The 21,959-nt window shown below is 43.3% G+C and overlaps 1 protein-coding gene across 1 annotated transcript in view; it reads right to left on the bottom strand.

Moving 5' to 3' along the window:
- hhipl1 (HHIP-like 1) overlaps positions 1-20,248 on the bottom strand; it is an 85,053-nt gene extending 64,805 nt beyond the window's left edge. The window contains exon 1 of the mRNA XM_072568039.1: positions 19,527-20,248. Within this exon, the coding sequence (XP_072424140.1) occupies positions 19,527-19,805 (279 nt within the window). The 5' untranslated portion in view covers positions 19,806-20,248. The remainder of the gene's footprint in view (positions 1-19,526) is intronic.
- Positions 20,249-21,959: the final 1,711 nt, after the last annotated feature.

Raw genomic sequence — 21,959 nt, 5'->3', positions numbered from 1 at the left:
AAACTATCAGCAGGTAAACATTCAGCAGGTAAACATTCTGCAGGTAAAGAATCAATAGGTAAACAATCTGCAGGTAAACATTCGGCAGGTAAACATTCGGCAGGTAAACAATCTGCAGGTAATCAATCTGCAGGTAAACATTTGGCAGGTAAAAATTCAGCAGGTAAACAATCTGCAGGTAAACATTCAGCAGGTAAACAATCTGCAAGTAAACATTCGGCAGGTAAACATTCGGCAGGTGAACATTCAGCAGCTAAACAATTAGCAGGTAAACAATCTGCAGGTAAACATTCAGCAGGTAAACAATCTGCAAGTAAACATTCGGCAGGTAAACATTCGGCAGGTAAACATTCAGCAGCGAAACAATCAGCAGGTAAACCATCTGCAGGTAAACCTTCGGCAGGTAAACCATCTGCAGTTAATCAATCTGCAGGTAAACATTCAGCAGGTAAACATTCGACAGGTAAACATTCAGCAGGTAAACATTCAGCAGGTAAACATTCGGAAGGTAAACATTCAGCAGGTAAACAATCTGCAGGTAAACATTCAGCAGGTACCCAATCGGCAGGTAAACAATCAGCAGGTAAACATTGAGCAGGTAAACAATCGTCAGGTAAACAATCTGCAGGTAAACAATCTGCAGGTAAACATTCGGCAGGTAAACATTCAGCAGGTAAACATTCGGCAGGTAAACATTCGGCAGGTAAGCATTCAGCAGGTAAACAGTCGGCAGGTAAACAATCTGCAGGTAAACAATCAGCAGGGAAACAATCTGCAGGTAATTAATCAGCAGGTAAACATTTAGCAGGTAAACAATCGGCAGGTAAACAATCTGCAGGTAAACATTCGGCAGGTAAACATTTAGCAGGTAAACAATCGGCAGGTAAACCATCTGCAGGTAAACCTTCGGCAGGTAAACCATCTGCAGGTAATCAATCTGCAGGTAAACATTCAGCAGGTAAACATTGAGCAGGTAAACCTTCGGCAGGTAAACCATCTGCAGGTAATCAATCTGCAGGTAAACATTCAGCAGGTAAACATTCGGCAGGTAAACATTCGACAGGTAAACATTCAGCAGGTAAACATTCAGCAGGTAAACCATCCGCAGGTAAACATTCGGCAGTTAAAATTCGGCAGGTAAACAATCGTCAGGTAAACAATCAGCAGGAAAACAATGAGCAGGTAAACAATCTGCAGGTAAACAATCAGCAGGGAAACATTCGGCAGGTAAACATTCGGCAGGTAAACAATCTGCAGGTAAACAATCATCAGATAAACAATCTGCAGGTAAACAATCAGCAGGGAAACATTCGGCAGGGAAACATTCGGCAGGTAAACAATCATCAGATAAACAATCTGCAGGTAAACAATCAGCAGGTAAACATCCGGCAGGTAAACATTCAGCAGGTAAACAATATGCAGGTAAACAATCATCAGATAAACAATCTGCAGGTAAACAATCAGCAGGGAAACAATCAGCAGGTAAACATTCGGCAGGTAAACATTCGGCAGGTAAGCATTCTGCAGGTAAGCATTCTGCAGGTAAACATTCAGCAGGTAAACATTCGGCAGGTAAGCATTCTGCAGGTAAACATTCAGCAGGTAAACATTCGGCAGGTAAACATTCGGCAGGTAAACAATCAGCAGGTAAACATTCGGCAGGTAAACATTCAGCAGGTAAGCATTCAGCAGGTAAACATTCTGCAGGTAAACATTCAGCAGGTAAACATTCGGCAGGTAAACATTCGGCAGGTAAACATTCAGCAGGTAAACATTCGGCAGGTAAACAGTCGTCAGGTAAATAATCGGCAGGTAAACAATCTGCAGGTAAACTTTCAGCAGGTAAGCATTCGGCAGGTAAACAATCTGCAGGTAAACAATCTGCAGGTAAACAATCAGCAGGTAAACATTCAGCAGGTAAGCATTCTGCAGGTAAACATTCAGCAGGTAAACATTCGGCAGGTAAACATTCGGCAGGTAAACAATCAGCAGGTAAACATTCGGCAGGTAAACAGTCGTCAGGTAAATAATCGGCAGGTAAACAATCTGCAGGTAAACTTTCAGCAGGTAAGCATTCGGCAGGTAAACAATCTGCAGGTAAACATTCAGCAGGTAAACATTCGGCAGGTAAACATTCAGCAGGTAAACAATCGGCAGGTAAACCATCTGCAGGTAAACCTTCGGCAGGTAAACCATCTGCAGGTAATCAATCTGCAGGTAAACATTCAACAGGTAAACATTCAGCACGTAAACCATCTGCAGGTAAACATTCGGCAGGTAAACAATCTGCAGGTAAACAATCTGCAGGTAAACATTCAGCAGGTAAACAATCTGCAGGTAAACATTCGGCAGGTAAACATTCAGCAGGTAAACATTCGGCAGGTAAACAATCTGCAGGTAATCAATCTGCAGGTAAACATTCAGCAGGCAAAAATTCAGCAGGTAAACAATCTGCAGGTAAACATTCAGCAGGTAAACAATCTGCAAGTAAACATTCAGCAGTTAAACAATCTGCAGGTAAACATTCGGCAGGTAAACATTCAGCAGGTAAACAATCAGCAGGTAAACAATCTGCAGGTAAACATTCGGCAGGTAAACATTCAGCAGGTAAACAATCGGCAGGTAAACCATCTGCAGGTAAACCTTCGGCAGGTAAACCATCTGCAGGTAATCAATCTGCAGGTAAACATTCAACAGGTAAACATTCAGCAGGTAAACATTCAGCAGGTAAACCTTCTGCAGGTAAACATTCGGCAGTTAAAATTCGGCAGGTAAACAATCTGCAGGTAAACAATCGTCAGGTAAACAATCTGCAGGTAAACATTCGGCAGGTAAACATTCAGCAGGTAATCAATCTTTAGGTAAACATTCAGGAGGTAAACATTCGGCAGGTAAACATTCGGCAGGTAAGCATTCGGCAGGTAAGCATTCAGCAGGTAAACATTCAGCAGGTAAACATTCGGCAGGTAAACAATCTGCAGGAAAACATTCAACAGGTAAACAATCAGCAGGTAAACAATCTGCAGGAAATCATTCAACAGGAAAACAATCTGCAGGTTAACATTCTGCAGGTAAACAATCAGCAGATAAACATTCTGCAGGTGAACATCGGGCAGGTAAACATTCAGCAGGTTAACAATCTGCAGGTAAACATTCGGCAGGTAAACATTCAGCAGGTAAACAATCAGCAGGTAAACCTTTGGCAGGTAAACAATCTGCAGGTAAACATTCAGCAGGTAAACTATCAGCAGGTAAACAATCTGCAGCTAAACATTCAGCAGGTAAATATTCGGCAGCTAATCAATCAGCAGGTAAACAATCTGCAGGTAAACAATCAGCAGGTTAACATTCAGCAGGTAAACAATCGGCAGGTAAACAATCTGCAGGTAAACATTCAGCAGGTAAACAATCGGCAGGTAAACATTCGGCATGAAAACATTCAGCAGGTAAACAATCAGCAGGTAAACATTCAGCAGGTAAATTTTCGGCAGGTAAACAATCTGCAGGTAATCAATCTGCAGGTAAACATTCAGCAGGTAAACATTCACCAGGTACACAATCGGCAGGTAAACAATCTGCAGGCAAACATTTGGCAGGTAAACCATCTGCAGGTAACCATTCGGCAGGTAAACAATCTGCAGGTAAACAATCTGCAGGTAAACAATCAGCAGGTTAACATTCAGCAGGTAAACAATCGGCAGGTAAACAATCTGCAGGTAAACATTCAGCAGGTAAACAATCGGCAGGTAAACATTCGGCATGAAAACATTCAGCAGGTAAACTAGCAGCAGATAAACATTCAGCAGGTAAACATTCAGCAGGTAAACAATCAGCAGGTAAACATTCAGCAGGTAAATTTTCGGCAGGTAAACAATCTGCAGGTAATCAATCTGCAGGTAAACATTCGGCAGGTAAACATTCACCAGGTACACAATCGGCAGGTAAACAATCTGCAGGCAAACATTTGGCAGGTAAACCATCTGCAGGTAACCATTCGGCAGGTAAAACATCTGCAGGTAATCAATCTGCAGGTAAACATTCGACAGGTAAACATTCGGCAGGTAAACAGTCTGCAGGTAAACAATCGTCAGGTAAACAATCGTCAGGTAAACAATCTGCAGGTAAACTTTCAGCAGGTAAACAATCAGCAGGTAAACAATCTGCAGGTAAACATTCGGCAGGTAAACATTCAGCAGGTAAACAATCAGCAGGTAAACATTTGGCAGGTAAACATTCGGCAGGTAAACATTCAGCAGGTAAACATTTGGCAAGTAAACATTCGGCAGGTAAACAATCGGCAGGTAAACAATCTGCAGGTAAACATTCAACTGGAAAACCATCTGCAGGTTTACATTCGGCAGGTAAACAATCTGCAGGTAAACATTTGGCAGGTAAACATTCGGCAGGTAAACAATCGGCAGGTAAACAATCTGCAGGTAAACATTCAACTGGAAAACCATCTGCAGGTTTACATTCAGCAGGTAAACAATCAGCAGGTAAACAATCTGCAGGTAAACATTCGGCAGGTAAACATTCAGCAGGTAAACAATCAGCAGGTAAACAATCTGCAGGTAAACATTCGGCAGGAAAACATTCAGCAGGTAAACATTCAGCAGGTAAACAATCTGCAGGTAAACTATCAGCAGGTAACATTCTGCAGGTAAACAATCTGCAGGTAATCAATCAGCAGGTAAAGAATCAATAGGTAAACAATCTGTAGGTAAATTATCAGCAGGTAACATTCTGCAGGTAAACAATCTGCAGGTAAACTATCAGCAGGTAACATTCTGCAGGTAAACAATCTGCAGGTAATCAATCAGCAGGTAAACTATCAGCAGATAAACATTCAGCAGGTAAACAATCTGCAGGTAAACATTCAGCAGGTAAACAATCTGCAGGTAAACAATCTGCAGGTAAACATTCAGCAGGTAAACAATCTGCAGGTAAACATTCAGCAGGTAAACATTCAGCCGGTAAACAATCTGCAGGTAAATATTTGGCAGGTAAACAATCTGCAGGTAAACAATCTGCAGGTAAACATTCAGCAGGTAAACATTCAGCAGGTAAACAATCAGCAGGTAAACAATCAGCAGGTAAACAATCAGCAGGTAAACAATCTGCAGGTAAACATTCTGCAGGTAAACATTTGGCAGGTAAACAATCAGCAGGTAAACAATCTCCAGGTAAACTATCAGCAGGTAAACATTTGGCAGGTAAACATTCAGCAGGTAAACAATCAGCAGGTAAACATTCAGCAGGTAAACATTCAGCAGGTAAACAATCTGCAGGTAAACATTCGGCAGGTAAACAATCAGCAGGTAAACATTTGGCAGGTAAACAATCTGCAGGTAAACATTCAGCAGGTAAACAATCAGCAGGTAAACATTTGGCAGGTAAACAATCTGCAGGTAAACAATCTGCAGGTAAACATTCAGCAGGTAAACATTCAGCAGGTAAACAATCAGCAGGTAAACATTCGGCAGGTAAACATTCAGCAGGTAAACATTCAGCAGGTGAACATTCGGCAGGTGAACATTCGGCAGGTAAACATTCAGCAGGTAAACATTCAGCAGGTAAACATTCAGCAGGTGAACATTCGGCAGGTAAACAATCTGCAGGTAAACATTCAGCAGGTAAACAATCAGCAGGTAAACTATCAGCAGGTAAACAATCAGCAGGTAAACAATCAGCAGGTAAACTATCAGCAGGTAAACAATCTGCAGGTAAACATTCGGCAGGTAAACATTCAGCAGGTAAACATTCAGCAGGTGAACATTCGGCAGGTGAACATTCGGCAGGTAAACAATCAGCAGGTAAACAATCAGCAGGTAAACATTCAGCAGGTAAACATTCAGCAGGTGAACATTCGGCAGGTAAACAATCTGCAGGTAAACAATCAGCAGGTAAACAATCAGCAGGTAAACATTCAGCAGGTAAACATTCGGCAAGTAAACATTCGGCAGGTAAACATTCGGCAGGTAATCAATCTGCAGGTAAACATTTGCCAGGTAAACATTTGCCAGGTAAACATTCTGCAGGTAAACAATCAGCAGGTAAACATTCAGCAGGTAAACATTCGGCAGGTAAACAATCTGCTGGTAATCAATCTGCAGGTAAACATTTGCCAGGTAAACATTCTGCAGGTAAACAATCAGCAGGTAAACATTCAGCAGGTAAACAATCTGCAGGTAAACAATCAGCAGGTAAACATTGAGAAGGTAAACAATCAGCAGGTAAACATTCGGCAGGTAAACCATCTGCAGGTAATCATTCTGCAGGTAAACATTCAGCAGGTAAACATTCAGCAGGTAAACATTCGACAGGTAAACACTCAGCAGGTAAACATTCAGCAGGTAAACCATCTGCAGGTAAACATTCGGCAGTTAAAATTCGGCAGGTAAACAATCTGCAGGTAAACAATCGTCAGGTAAACAATCTGCAGGTAAACATTCGGCAGGTAAACATTCGGCAGGTAAACATTCGGCAGGTAAACAATCTGCAGGTAATTAATCAGCAGGTAAATATTTGGCAGGTAAACAATCTGCAGGTAAACATTCGGCAGGTAAACATTCAGCAGGTAAACAATCGGCAGGTAAACCATCTGCAGGTAAACCTTCGGCAGGTAAACCATCTGCAGGTAATCAATCTGCAGGTAAACATTCAGCAGGTAAACATTCAGCAGGTAAACCATCCGCAGGTAAACATTCGGCAGTTAAAATTCGGCAGGTAAACAATCGTCAGGTAAACATTCAGCAGGTAAACATTCAGCAGGTAAACATTCGGCAGGTACACGATCAGCAGGTAAACATTCAGCAGGTAAACAATCAGCAGGTAAACATTCGGCAGGTACACGATCAGCAGGTAAACATTCAGCAGGTAAACATTCGGCAGGTAAACATTCGGCAGGTAATCAATCTGCAGGTAAACATTTGCCAGGTAAACATTTGCCAGGTAAACATTCTGCAGGTAAACAATCAGCAGGTAAACATTCAGCAGGTAAACATTCGGCAGGTAAACAATCTGCTGGTAATCAATCTGCAGGTAAACATTTGCCAGGTAAACATTCTGCAGGTAAACAATCAGCAGGTAAACAATCAGCGGGTAAACAATCGGCAGGTAAACATTCGGCAGGTAAACATTCAGCAGGTAAACAATCGGCAGGTAAACATTCGGCAGGTAAACAATCGTCAGGTAAACAATCATCAGGTAAACAATCTGCAGGTAAACAATCAGCAGGTAAACAATCTGCAGGTAAACAATCTGCAGGTAAACAATCTGCAGGTTATCATTCGTCAGGTAAACATTCGGCAGGTAAACAATCTGCAGGTAAACAATCGGCAGGTAAACATTCGGCAGGAAAACATTCAGCAGGTAAACAATCGGCAGGTAAACTATCAGCAAGTAAACATTCAGCAGGTAAAGAATCAATAGGTAAACAATCTGCAGGTAAACATTCGGCAGGTAAACATTCGGCAGGTAAACAATCTGCAGGTAATCAATCTGAAGGTAAACATTTGGCAGGTAAAAATTCAGCAGGTAAACAATCTGCAGGTAAACATTCAGCAGGTAAACAATCTGCAAGTAAACATTCGGCAGGTAAACATTCGGCAGGTAAACATTCAGCAGCTAAACGATCAGCAGGTAAACAATCTGCAGGTAAACATTCAGCAGGTAAACAATCTGCAAGTAAACATTCGGCAGGTAAACATTCGGCAGGTAAACATTCAGCAGCGAAACAATCAGCAGGTAAACCATCTGCAGGTAAACCTTCGGCAGGTAAACCATCTGCAGTTAATCAATCTGCAGGTAAACATTCAGCAGGTAAACATTCGACAGGTAAACATTCGACAGGTAAACATTCAGCAGGTAAACATTCAGCAGGTAAACATTCGGCAGGTAAACATTCAGCAGGTAAACAATCTGCAGGTAAACATTCAGCAGGTACCCAATCGGCAGGTAAACAATCAGCAGGTAAACATTGAGCAGGTAAACAATCGTCAGGTAAACAATCTGCAGGTAAACAATCTGCAGGTAAACATTCGGCAGGTAAACATTCAGCAGGTAAACATTCGGCAGGTAAACATTCGGCAGGTAAGCATTCAGCAGGTAAACAATCGGCAGGTAAACAATCTGCAGGTAAACAATCAGCAGGGAAACAATCTGCAGGTAATTAATCAGCAGGTAAACATTTAGCAGGTAAACAATCGGCAGGTAAACAATCTGCAGGTAAACATTCGGCAGGTAAACATTTAGCAGGTAAACAATCGGCAGGTAAACCATCTGCAGGTAAACCTTCGGCAGGTAAACCATCTGCAGGTAATCAATCTGCAGGTAAACATTCAGCAGGTAAACATTGAGCAGGTAAACCTTCGGCAGGTAAACCATCTGCAGGTAATCAATCTGCAGGTAAACATTCAGCAGGTAAACATTCAGCAGGTAAACATTCGGCAGGTAAACATTCGACAGGTAAACATTCAGCAGGTAAACATTCAGCAGGTAAACCATCCGCAGGTAAACATTCGGCAGTTAAAATTCGGCAGGTAAACAATCGTCAGGTAAACAATCAGCAGGAAAACAATGAGCAGGTAAACAATCTGCAGGTAAACAATCAGCAGGGAAACATTCGGCAGGTAAACATTCGGCAGGTAAACAATCTGCAGGTAAACAATCATCAGATAAACAATCTGCAGGTAAACAATCAGCAGGGAAACATTCGGCAGGTAAACATTCGGCAGGTAAACATTCGGCAGGTAAACAATCTGCAGGTAAACAATCATCAGATAAACAATCTGCAGGTAAACAATCAGCAGGTAAACATTCGGCAGGTAAACATTCAGCAGGTAAACAATATGCAGGTAAACAATCATCAGATAAACAATCTGCAGGTAAACAATCATCAGATAAACAATCTGCAGGTAAACAATCAGCAGGGAAACAATCAGCAGGTAAACATTCGGCAGGTAAACATTCGGCAGGTAAGCATTCTGCAGGTAAGCATTCTGCAGGTAAACATTCAGCAGGTAAACATTCAGCAGGTAAACATTCGGCAGGTAAACAATCAGCAGGTAAACATTCAGCAGGTAAACATTCGGCAGGTAAACATTCGGCAGGTAAACAATCAGCAGGTAAACATTCGGCAGGTAAACATTCAGCAGGTAAGCATTCAGCAGGTAAACATTCAGCAGGTAAACATTTGGCAGGTAAACATTCTGCAGGTAAACATTCAGCAGGTAAACATTCGGCAGGTAAACATTCGGCAGGTAAACATTCAGCAGGTAAACATTCGGCAGGTAAACAGTCGTCAGGTAAACAATCGGCAGGTAAACAATCGGCAGGTAAACAATCAGCAGGTAAACATTCGGCAGGTAAACATTCAGCAGGTAAGCATTCAGCAGGTAAACATTCAGCAGGTAAACATTTGGCAGGTAAACATTCTGCAGGTAAACATTCAGCAGGTAAACATTCGGCAGGTAAACATTCGGCAGGTAAACATTCAGCAGGTAAACATTCGGCAGGTAAACAGTCGTCAGGTAAACAATCAGCAGGTAAACATTCGGCAGGTAAACAGTCGTCAGGTAAATAATCGGCAGGTAAACAATCTGCAGGTAAACTTTCAGCAGGTAAGCATTCGGCAGGTAAACAATCTGCAGGTAAACAATCTGCAGGTAAACATTCAGCAGGTAAACATTCGGCAGGTAAACATTCAGCAGGTAAACAATCGGCAGGTAAACCATCTGCAGGTAAACCTTCGGCAGGTAAACCATCTGCAGGTAATCAATCTGCAGGTAAACATTCAACAGGTAAACATTCAGCACGTAAACCATCTGCAGGTAAACATTCGGCAGGTAAACAATCTGCAGGTAAACATTCGGCAGGTAAACAATCTGCAGGTAAACAATCTGCAGGTAAACATTCAGCAGGTAAACAATCTGCAGGTAAACATTCGGCAGGTAAACATTCAGCAGGTAAACATTCGGCAGGTAAACAATCTGCAGGTAATCAATCTGCAGGTAAACATTCAGCAGGCAAAAATTCAGCAGGTAAACAATCTGCAGGTAAACATTCAGCAGTTAAACAATCTGCAGGTAAACATTCGGCAGGTAAACATTCAGCAGGTAAACAATCAGCAGGTAAACAATCTGCAGGTAAACATTCGGCAGGTAAACATTCAGCAGGTAAACAATCGGCAGGTAAACCATCTGCAGGTAAACCTTCGGCAGGTAAACCATCTGCAGGTAATCAATCTGCAGGTAAACATTCAACAGGTAAACATTCAGCAGGTAAACATTCAGCAGGTAAACCTTCTGCAGGTAAACATTCGGCAGTTAAAATTCGGCAGGTAAACAATCTGCAGGTAAACAATCGTCAGGTAAACAATCTGCAGGTAAACATTCGGCAGGTAAACATTCAGCAGGTAATCAATCTTTAGGTAAACATTCAGGAGGTAAACATTCGGCAGGTAAACATTCGGCAGGTAAGCATTCGGCAGGTAAGCATTCAGCAGGTAAACATTCAGCAGGTAAACATTCGGCAGGTAAACAATCTGCAGGAAAACATTCAACAGGTAAACAATCAGCAGGTAAACAATCTGCAGGAAATCATTCAACAGGAAAACAATCTGCAGGTTAACATTCTGCAGGTAAACAATCAGCAGGTAAACATTCTGCAGGTGAACATCGGGCAGGTAAACATTCAGCAGGTTAACAATCTGCAGGTAAACATTCGGCAGGTAAACATTCAGCAGGTAAACAATCAGCAGGTAAACCTTCGGCAGGTAAACAATCTGCAGGTAAACATTCAGCAGGTAAACTATCAGCAGGTAAACAATCTGCAGCTAAACATTCAGCAGGTAAATATTCGGCAGCTAATCAATCAGCAGGTAAACAATCTGCAGGTAAACAATCAGCAGGTTAACATTCGGCAGGTAAACATTCAGCAGGTAAACATTCGGCAGGTAAACATTCGGCAGGTAAGCATTCAGCAGGTAAACAATCGGCAGGTAAACAATCTGCAGGTAAACAATCAGCAGGGAAACAATCTGCAGGTAATTAATCAGCAGGTAAACATTTAGCAGGTAAACAATCGGCAGGTAAACAATCTGCAGGTAAACATTCGGCAGGTAAACATTTAGCAGGTAAACAATCGGCAGGTAAACCATCTGCAGGTAAACCTTCGGCAGGTAAACCATCTGCAGGTAATCAATCTGCAGGTAAACATTCAGCAGGTAAACATTGAGCAGGTAAACCTTCGGCAGGTAAACCATCTGCAGGTAATCAATCTGCAGGTAAACATTCAGCAGGTAAACATTCAGCAGGTAAACATTCGGCAGGTAAACATTCGACAGGTAAACATTCAGCAGGTAAACATTCAGCAGGTAAACCATCCGCAGGTAAACATTCGGCAGTTAAAATTCGGCAGGTAAACAATCGTCAGGTAAACAATCAGCAGGAAAACAATGAGCAGGTAAACAATCTGCAGGTAAACAATCAGCAGGGAAACATTCGGCAGGTAAACATTCGGCAGGTAAACAATCTGCAGGTAAACAATCATCAGATAAACAATCTGCAGGTAAACAATCAGCAGGGAAACATTCGGCAGGTAAACATTCGGCAGGTAAACATTCGGCAGGTAAACAATCTGCAGGTAAACAATCATCAGATAAACAATCTGCAGGTAAACAATCAGCAGGTAAACATTCGGCAGGTAAACATTCAGCAGGTAAACAATATGCAGGTAAACAATCATCAGATAAACAATCTGCAGGTAAACAATCATCAGATAAACAATCTGCAGGTAAACAATCAGCAGGGAAACAATCAGCAGGTAAACATTCGGCAGGTAAACATTCGGCAGGTAAGCATTCTGCAGGTAAGCATTCTGCAGGTAAACATTCAGCAGGTAAACATTCAGCAGGTAAACATTCGGCAGGTAAACAATCAGCAGGTAAACATTCAGCAGGTAAACATTCGGCAGGTAAACATTCGGCAGGTAAACAATCAGCAGGTAAACATTCGGCAGGTAAACATTCAGCAGGTAAGCATTCAGCAGGTAAACATTCAGCAGGTAAACATTCGGCAGGTAAACATTCTGCAGGTAAACATTCAGCAGGTAAACATTCGGCAGGTAAACATTCGGCAGGTAAACATTCAGCAGGTAAACATTCGGCAGGTAAACAGTCGTCAGGTAAACAATCGGCAGGTAAACAATCTGCAGGTAAACTTTCAGCAGGTAAGCATTCGGCAGGTAAACAATCTGCAGGTAAACAATCAGCAGGTAAACATTCAGCAGGTAAGCATTCTGCAGGTAAACATTCAGCAGGTAAACATTCGGCAGGTAAACATTCGGCAGGTAAACAATCAGCAGGTAAACATTCGGCAGGTAAACAGTCGTCAGGTAAATAATCGGCAGGTAAACAATCTGCAGGTAAACTTTCAGCAGGTAAGCATTCGGCAGGTAAACAATCTGCAGGTAAACAATCTGCAGGTAAACATTCAGCAGGTAAACATTCGGCAGGTAAACATTCAGCAGGTAAACAATCGGCAGGTAAACCATCTGCAGGTAAACCTTCGGCAGGTAAACCATCTGCAGGTAAACATTCAACAGGTAAACATTCAGCACGTAAACCATCTGCAGGTAAACATTCGGCAGGTAAACAATCTGCAGGTAAACAATCTGCAGGTAAACATTCAGCAGGTAAACAATCTGCAGGTAAACATTCGGCAGGTAAACATTCAGCAGGTAAACATTCGGCAGGTAAACAATCTGCAGGTAATCAATCTGCAGGTAAACATTCAGCAGGCAAAAATTCAGCAGGTAAACAATCTGCAGGTAAACATTCAGCAGTTAAACAATCTGCAGGTAAACATTCGGCAGGTAAACATTCAGCAGGTAAACAATCAGCAGGTAAACAATCTGCAGGTAAACATTCGGCAGGTAAACATTCAGCAGGTAAACAATCGGCAGGTAAACCATCTGCAGGTAAACCTTCGGCAGGTAAACCATCTGCAGGTAATCAATCTGCAGGTAAACATTCAACAGGTAAACATTCAGCAGGTAAACATTCAGCAGGTAAACCTTCTGCAGGTAAACATTCGGCAGTTAAAATTCGGCAGGTAAACAATCTGCAGGTAAACAATCGTCAGGTAAACAATCTGCAGGTAAACATTCGGCAGGTAAACATTCAGCAGGTAATCAATCTTTAGGTAAACATTCAGGAGGTAAACATTCGGCAGGTAAACATTCGGCAGGTAAGCATTCGGCAGGTAAGCATTCAGCAGGTAAACATTCAGCAGGTAAACATTCGGCAGGTAAACAATCTGCAGGAAAACATTCAACAGGTAAACAATCAGCAGGTAAACAATCTGCAGGAAATCATTCAACAGGAAAACAATCTGCAGGTTAACATTCTGCAGGTAAACAATCAGCAGGTAAACATTCTGCAGGTGAACATCGGGCAGGTAAACATTCAGCAGGTTAACAATCTGCAGGTAAACATTCGGCAGGTAAACATTCAGCAGGTAAACAATCAGCAGGTAAACCTTCGGCAGGTAAACAATCTGCAGGTAAACATTCAGCAGGTAAACTATCAGCAGGTAATCAATCTGCAGGTAAACATTCGGCAGGTAAACATTCACCAGGTACACAATCGGCAGGTAAACAATCTGCAGGCAAACATTTGGCAGGTAAACCATCTGCAGGTAACCATTCGGCAGGTAAAACATCTGCAGGTAATCAATCTGCAGGTAAACATTCGACAGGTAAACATTCGGCAGGTAAACAGTCTGCAGGTAAACAATCGTCAGGTAAACAATCGTCAGGTAAACAATCTGCAGGTAAACTTTCAGCAGGTAAACAATCAGCAGGTAAACAATCTGCAGGTAAACATTCAGCAGGTAAACAATCAGCAGGTAAACATTTGGCAGGTAAACATTCGGCAGGTAAACATTCAGCAGGTAAACATTTGGCAAGTAAACATTCGGCAGGTAAACAATCGGCAGGTAAACAATCTGCAGGTAAACATTCAACTGGAAAACCATCTGCAGGTTTACATTCGGCAGGTAAACAATCTGCAGGTAAACATTTGGCAGGTAAACATTCGGCAGGTAAACAATCGGCAGGTAAACAATCTGCAGGTAAACATTCAACTGGAAAACCATCTGCAGGTTTACATTCAGCAGGTAAACAATCAGCAGGTAAACAATCTGCAGGTAAACATTCGGCAGGTAAACATTCAGCAGGTAAACAATCTGCAGGTAACATTCTGCAGGTAAACAATCTGCGAGTAAACAATCAGCAGGTAAACATTCGGCAGGTAAACAATCTGCAGGTAATCAATCAGCAGGTAAACTATCAGCAGATAAACATTCAGCAGGTAAACAATCTGCAGGTAAACATTCAGCAGGTAAACAATCAGCAGGTAAACAATCTGCAGGTAAACATTCAGCAGGTAAACAATCAGCAGGTAAACAATCTGCAGGTAAACATTCTGCAGGTAAACATTTGGCAGGTAAACAATCAGCAGGTAAACAATCTCCAGGTAAACAATCAGCAGGTAAACAATCTCCAGGTAAACTATCAGCAGGTAAACATTTGGCAGGTAAACAATCTGCAGGTAAACATTCAGCAGGTAAACATTCAGCAGGTAAACAATCAGCAGGTAAACATTCAGCAGGTAAACAATCTGCAGGTAAACATTTGGCAGGTAAACAATCAGCAGGTAAACATTCAGCAGGTAAACAATCAGCAGGTAAACATTTGGCAGGTAAACAATCTGCAGGTAAACATTCGGCAGGTGAACATTCAGCAGGTAAACTATCAGCAGGTAAACAATCAGCAGGTAAACAATCAGCAGGTAAACTATCAGCAGGTAAACAATCTGCAGGTAAACATTCGGCAGGTAAACATTCAGCAGGTAAACTATCAGCAGGTAAACAATCTGCAGGTAAACTATCAGCAGGTAAACATTCAGCAGGTAAACAATCAGCAGGTAAACATTCAGCAGGTAAACAATCTGCAGGTAAACAATCTGCAGGTAAACATTCAGCAGGTAAACATTCAGCAGGTAAACAATTAGCAGGTAAACATTTGGCAGGTAAACATTCAGCAGGTAAACAATCAGCAGGTAAACATTCAGCAGGTAAACAATCAGCAGGTAAACATTCTGCAGGTAAACATTCAGCAGGTAAACAATCAGCAGGTAAACATTTGGCAGGTAAACATTCAGCAGGTAAACTATCAGCAGGTAAACAATCTGCAGGTAAACAATCTGCAGGTAAACATTCGGCAGGTAAACATTTGGCAGGTAAACATTCAGCAGGTAAACATTCAGCAGGTAAACAATCTGCAGGTAAACATTTGGCAGGTAAACAATCAGCAGGTAAACATTCAGCAGGTAAACATTCAGCAGGTAAACATTCGGCAGGTAAACATTCAGCAGGTAAACATTTAGCAGGTTAACATTCGGCAGGTAAACATTTAGCAGGTAAACATTCAGCCGGTAAACAATCAGCATGTAAACATTCAGCAGGTAAACATTCAGCAGGTAAACATTCAGCGCTAGTTCTTTGCTGCTGACTACAAAATCTGTGCCAATCAATTATTGACTAAATCTGTTTTGGATATTATTAAGTACACCTCAGTATATTCAGCACAGAGGGCTTTACATGCAGTGTGTCATGAGTGGTGTTGTATACAGGGGGAATTACACACAGTGTGATGTGTACATCTACATAGTGAGCACACACACAGTTATAGATGTGGAATTGTAAATAAGTTTTGTATGTTGGAACGTAAGCACTTCCTTGACCGGGTGTTGTGGACTGACACGTTCCAAGGTCAGGGATTACATGCTGAGGGACACAGTAAAACTTGGAGCAGCTGCCGCTAAGGTGCAGTGAGGAAAGGCTAAAATCTAAGGTCTTTCTGCCAAAATACAATGGGGGTCTGTTATGTTGCCAGATACCCTTGTTGCCTTAGTGAGAATGTAATTCCTTAGTAAATGTCTTTTTTTATTGCCACTGAATTGAAACTCTAATGACAAATGTCAAAATTCCACTGTTCCTTCTGCAAAGTCCAGACTGAACTTCTGTTTAATTGTAGATAATTTATGAATAAGGTATATTTTTTAACTAGAAGAAAATGCAAGGTAAAGTACTGGCATAGACAGAGGATTGGCTGCCTGGCAGAAGGCAGAGAGTGGGGATAAAGGGGTCTTTTTCACAATAGAAAGTGGTAGTTGGTGCAGTTCTGCAGAGTTACAACCACAACTAGTCACATTAGACAGTAACCATCAGGACAAAGGAGCTGAGGACATTGTTGCTAAGTTTGCAGACAGGCAATGTTGAGGAAGTAGGGAGACTGCAGAAGGACTTGGTCAAGCTAGGAGTGTGGGCAAAGAAATGGCAGGTGGGATAAAATGGGTGAAAGAATGAGGTTATTCACTTTGATATGAAGACAGGTAAAGACTATTTTCTAAATGGGGAAAGGCTTCAAAAGTCTAAAACACAAAGGGACTTGGAGGGTCCAGGTTTAGGATTCTCTTAAGGTTCAGTTCAGTTAGGAAGGTAAATGCAATGTTGGGATTAATTTCAAGAGAGCTAGAATACAAGAGCAGATATCACAGAGTCATAGAGTCCTACAGTACAGAGACAGACCGTTTGGCCCAAACTGGTCCATGCCGAACAAAATGTCCATCCACACTAACCCCATTTCCCTGCACTTGGCCCATATCCTTCTAGTCATTTCCTATCCATGTATTTACCCAAATGCCTTTTAAATGTTGTTAATGTACCCACCTCAACCACTTCCGCTGGCAGCTCATTCCATATGCGTACCACCCTCTGTGTAAAAAAGTTGCCCCTCGGTTCCCTTTTATTCTTTCCCCTCTAACCTTAAACTGATGCCCTCTCGTCCTCGATTCCCCAACCCTGGGAAAAAGACTGACTGCATTAACCCTATCCATGCCTCTCATTATCTTATACACCTCTATGGGGTACACCCCCTCAGTCTCCTCCACTCTAAAGAAAAAAGTTCTAGCTTGTTCAACCTCTCCCTATAACTCAGTCCCTTGAGTCCTGGCAAAATCCTTGTAAATTTCTTCTGCACTCTTTCCAGTTTAATAACATCCTTCCTATAGTAAGGTGAAAAACTAAACACAATACTCCAAGTGTGGCCTCATCAATGAGTCTTTATAACGTTCTGGTCAGTCCAAATTTGGAATATTTTGAGCAGCTTTGGACCCAGTATTTAAGGCAGGATATGCTGGTGTTGGAGGGAGTCCATACGGGTTTACAAGAATAATCCCAGGAATGTAAGGCTTGTCATACGTGGAGCGGTTGAGGACTCTGGGTCTGTACTTGATGGAGTTTGTCAAGATGAGGGAAAGATCTGACTGAAGCTTACAGAATACTGTGAGGCCTGGATAGAGTGGATGTGGAGAAAGTGAGGATCGCAGATGCTGGAGAACAGAGTTGAGAGTATAAAAGCACAGCAGGTCAGGCAGCATCTGAGGAGCAGGAGAATCGATGTTTCGGGCATAAGCCCTTCATCAGTGGATTTAGAGAAGATGTTTCCACAAGCAGGAGAGACTAGGACCCGAGGGCATAGCCTCAGAGTGAAGGGCTGATCCTTTAGAGTTGAGACAAGGAGGAATCTCTTCAGCCAGAGGGTGGGGAATCTTTGGCAATCATTGGTGCAGAGGGCTGTGGGGGCCGAATCACTGAGTGACTTTAAGACTGAGATAGATATGTTCCTGACTGGGAAGGGATCAAGGGTTACCAGGAGAAAGCAGGAGAATGGGGTTGAGGAACACATCAGCCATGATCGAATAGTGGAGCAGACTTGATGGGCTGAATGGCCTAATTGTGCTCCAAGATGTTACGATCTATAGTCAATATAAACTGCAGGCTGCCCTGAAGGAGTTCCCCTGAAGAGCAGGTAGGAGTTTAGCTAAACATCAACATTGAAATGATGAGGGTTAATTGTCAGGAAAATGAATGTGTTGTCACCATGCAATTACAGATGGAGAAGGTCATTGACAATCTTAATTTAACCATCCAGTGAGAGCTCCCCTACAATTCTCAATTTTCAGCCTGCAATTAACACTTAAACCTTTTTGCCTCCACCAGTCCACCAGATTAAATTGATTGTGCTATTTCTCACTGTCACACTGTGAAATCCACCCTTACATGTCGTTTCCCAATCTGCGAGTGGGAATCACGAGTTAGATATAAAAGAACCAAAGAACTGCAGATATCAGAAATCAGAAAAAAAACACTAGATATGACTAGTCATGACAGCACGTGCTGATTAATATTTACTTATTCAGTCAACAAACCATATTCCACCTCAATGGGAGCAGCCATCATTGAACCGATTAGAGATTGTAAATCACTTTATCAGGCTTGTTTCGTGGAGTTCAGATTTGCAGGGACTTGTTTTACAACTGTGGAATTCTCTCTGATATTGATTTTTAAGATTTTACAACAACCCTTGTCCAGAATTGCAAAAGTTGTTTGTTCTAGACATGAAAACAAAATTACTTATTCAGATTGCTAAAACTCTTCAAAAGGTAGTTCCTTTCTCATTCTTTGAGTCCTGGAGATGTACAGCACGGAAACAGACCCTTCGATCCATGCTGACCAGATATCCAATATCCAAAATTAATCTAGTCCCATTTGCCGGCACTTGGCCCATATCCCTCTAAACCCTTCCTATTCATATACCCACCCAGATGCCTTTTAAATGCTGTCATTGTACCAGCCTCCAACACTTCCTCTGGCAGCTCATTCCATAAACGCACCACCCTCTGTGTGAAAAGGCTGTCCCTGTAGGTCCTTTTTAAGACTTCCCCTCTCACCTTAAACCTATGCCCTCTAGTTTGGACTCCCCAACCCCTGGGAAAAGACCTTGTCTATTTACCCTATCCATGCCCCTCGTGATTTTACAAACCTCTATAAGATCACCCCCGTCAGCCTCCAACACTCCAGGGAAAATAGCCCCAGCCTATTCACCCTCTCTCTAGAGTTCAATTCCCTGATCAATAAAGGGCAAGCATCCCATGAACCTTCTTTACCATGCCATCTACTTGAGTGGCCACCTTCAGGGAGCTATGGACTATAGAATGTTAAAGGTTATCATAAAGGATACAAGAGTAGACCACTGAGAACGATAAGCAGAGTTGGTGTGGCTGCACAAATGGGGAATCATGCTGAGCAAATTAAAAAGAATTCTTTGGGAATGTCAAGAACAGGACTGGATTTTCAAAGTTGAGACATCGCTGGATCAGGAGATAGTGTATGTCAATGAAGACAGGGGATATGGGTGAGTGGGTCTTACTGCTGGATTGGAGAGGGGCAGCGCAATATTGACTGAGGTTTGGATTGTGGAGGGAGGAAGGTGAGAGAGTGCCCATGGAAACACTAGAAAAGAGAAATCTGGTGATGCAGCAGGAGTTAGCAGACAGTATGATGTCTCGGCACAAGGCGAAAACCATTATGGATTAGTAACATCCAGTTAAAGTCACTTACCGCACACAGCATATCCTGGATGTAGGCAGCACATGTGGCATACAGAGAGTAGTCAAAACTATCCACGATGCTGTAGAAGCGGTTCATGATTTCCTGGTCTTTGGTGGAATCACAGCAACCGAACTGACTGTACATGGTACAGAATGACAGGCCGCTCTGTGGCCGGAACGGGGGTTTAAAATCCAGGCACTGGGGGTGGCATTTCACCAGCAGCACAGGATACATCAGGGCAATAAAGAGGGCAAAGAGTTGGCCATGCCCATGTTGACTGTAGGCCATGCTTGACTCTGATTCCAGGCTGTGACACACTGCCACTCTCACAGCCTGAAGGCAGCTGACTGCAGCAGCTCAGAGAAAGACTGCACACTGAAAATCTGAACTCTGCACTTTGTTCTGGTCATCGCTACCTCAGCCTCTCCCAGCACCTGCTGATATTGTCAGCTCAGATAATCTTTAAACTTTTGTTCTACTCTGCTATCTGTGCTGCACGAAGTAAACACGACTCTTGTGACGATGAGAAAAATGTGCTCACTCCCAACGTTTAAAATATAGCTCTCCCTAATTGCAGATCTCCGACAAAGCCCTCAGCAATGTGGACCCACCTCCTTCCTGTTTCTGCAATGTCAGCAGACAGTCCTCAGCTTGTTTACTTTGGAAATGACTCTCGATTCTCTCTGCAGACTCCTACAGGGCCTCAAGTTGTTTGGATCAGTCAAGTGTCTGGCTACAAGGAGCTTTGACTCAGACTGAGCTTGAGCTGTACACACACTGGGCCACAGAGGGAGTCGGTTATCCAGCCAGTGTTACACAGGCAGCCACACTCTTTAGGACGGGACTGACTGCCTAAATCAGATTCTGGATTAGTGGTGCTGGAAGAGCACAGCAGTTCAAGCAGCATCCAAGGAGCTTCGAAATCGACGTTTCGGGCAAAAGCCCTTCATCAATGAGCCTGAGGCGTGGAGAGATAAGCTAGAGGAGGGTGGGGGTGGGGATAAAGTAGCATAGAGTACAATGGGTGAGTGGGGGAGGGGATGAAGGTGATAGGTCAGGGAGGAGAGGGTGGAGTGGATAGGTGGAAAAGGAGATAGGCAGGTAGGACAAGTCTGGACAAGTCATGGGGACAGTTACTGAGCTGGAAGTTTAGAACTAGGGTGAGGTAGGGGAAGGGGAAATGAGGAAGTTGTTGAAGTCCACATTGATGCCCTGGGGTTGAAGTGTTCCGAGGCGGAAGATGAGGCGTTCTTCCTCCAGGCGTCTGGTGGTGAGGGAGTGGCGGTGAAGGAGGCCCAGGACCTCCATGTCCTCGGCAGAGTGGGAGGGGGAGTTGAAATGTTGGGCCACGGGGCGGTTTGGTTGATTGGTGCGGGTGTCCCGGAGATGTTCCCTAAAGCGCTCTGCTAGGAGGCGCCCAGTCTCCCTAATGTAGAGGAGACCACATCGGGAGCAACGGATACAATAAATGATATTAGTGGATGTGCAGGTAAAACTTTGATGGATGTGGAAGGCTCCTTTAGGGCCTTGGATAGAGGTGAGAGAGGAGGTGTGGGCGCAGGTTTTACAGTTCCTGCGGTGGCAGGAGAAAGTGCCAGAATGGGAGGGTGGGTCGTAGGGGGGTGTGGACCTGACCAGGTAGTCACGGAGGGAACGGTCTATGCGGATGGCGGAAAGGGGTGGGGAGGGAAATATATCCCTGATGGTGGGGACTGTTTGGAGGTGGCGGAAATATCGGCGGATGATTTGGTTTATGCGAAGGTTGGTAGGGTGGAAGGTGAGCATCTGGGGCGTTCTGTCCTTGTTACGGTTGGAGGGGTGGGGTCTGAGGGCGGAGGTGCGGGATGTAGATGAGATGCGTTGGAGGGCATCTTTAACCACGTGGGAAAGGAAATTGCGGTCTCTAAAGAAGGAGGCCATCTGGTGTGTTCTGTGGTGGAACTGGTCCTCCTGGGAGCAGATCCGGCGGAGGCGGAGGAATTGGGAATATGGGATGGCATTTTTGCAAGAGGTAGGGTGGGAAGAGGTGTAATCCAGGTAGCTGTGGGAGTCGGTGGGTTTGTAAAAAATGTCAGTGTCAAGTCGGTCGTCATTAATGGAGATGGAGAGGTCCAGGAAGGGGAGGGAGGTGTCAGAGATGGTCCAGGTAAATTTAAGGTCAGGGTGGAATGTGTTGGTGAAGTTGATGAATTGCTCAACCTCCTCGCGGGAGCACAAGGTGGCGCCAATGCAGTCATCAATGTAGCGGAGGAAGAGGTGGGGAGTGGTGCTGGTGTAATTACAGAAGATCAACTGCTCTACGTAGCCAACAAAGAGACAGGCATAGCTGGGGCCCATATGTGTGCCCATGGCTACCCCTTTGGTCTGGAGGAAGTGGGAGGATTCAAAGGAGAAATTGTTAAGGGTGAGGACCAGTTCGGCCAAACGAATGAGAGTGTCGGT

The sequence above is a fragment of the Chiloscyllium punctatum genome, chromosome 4, assembly GCF_047496795.1.
Source record: "Chiloscyllium punctatum isolate Juve2018m chromosome 4, sChiPun1.3, whole genome shotgun sequence".
In the NCBI taxonomy this organism is placed as follows: Eukaryota; Metazoa; Chordata; class Chondrichthyes; order Orectolobiformes; family Hemiscylliidae; genus Chiloscyllium; species Chiloscyllium punctatum.
Note: the sequence above shows the minus strand (reverse complement) of the source record. Positions and strands in the feature narration are given on the sequence as shown.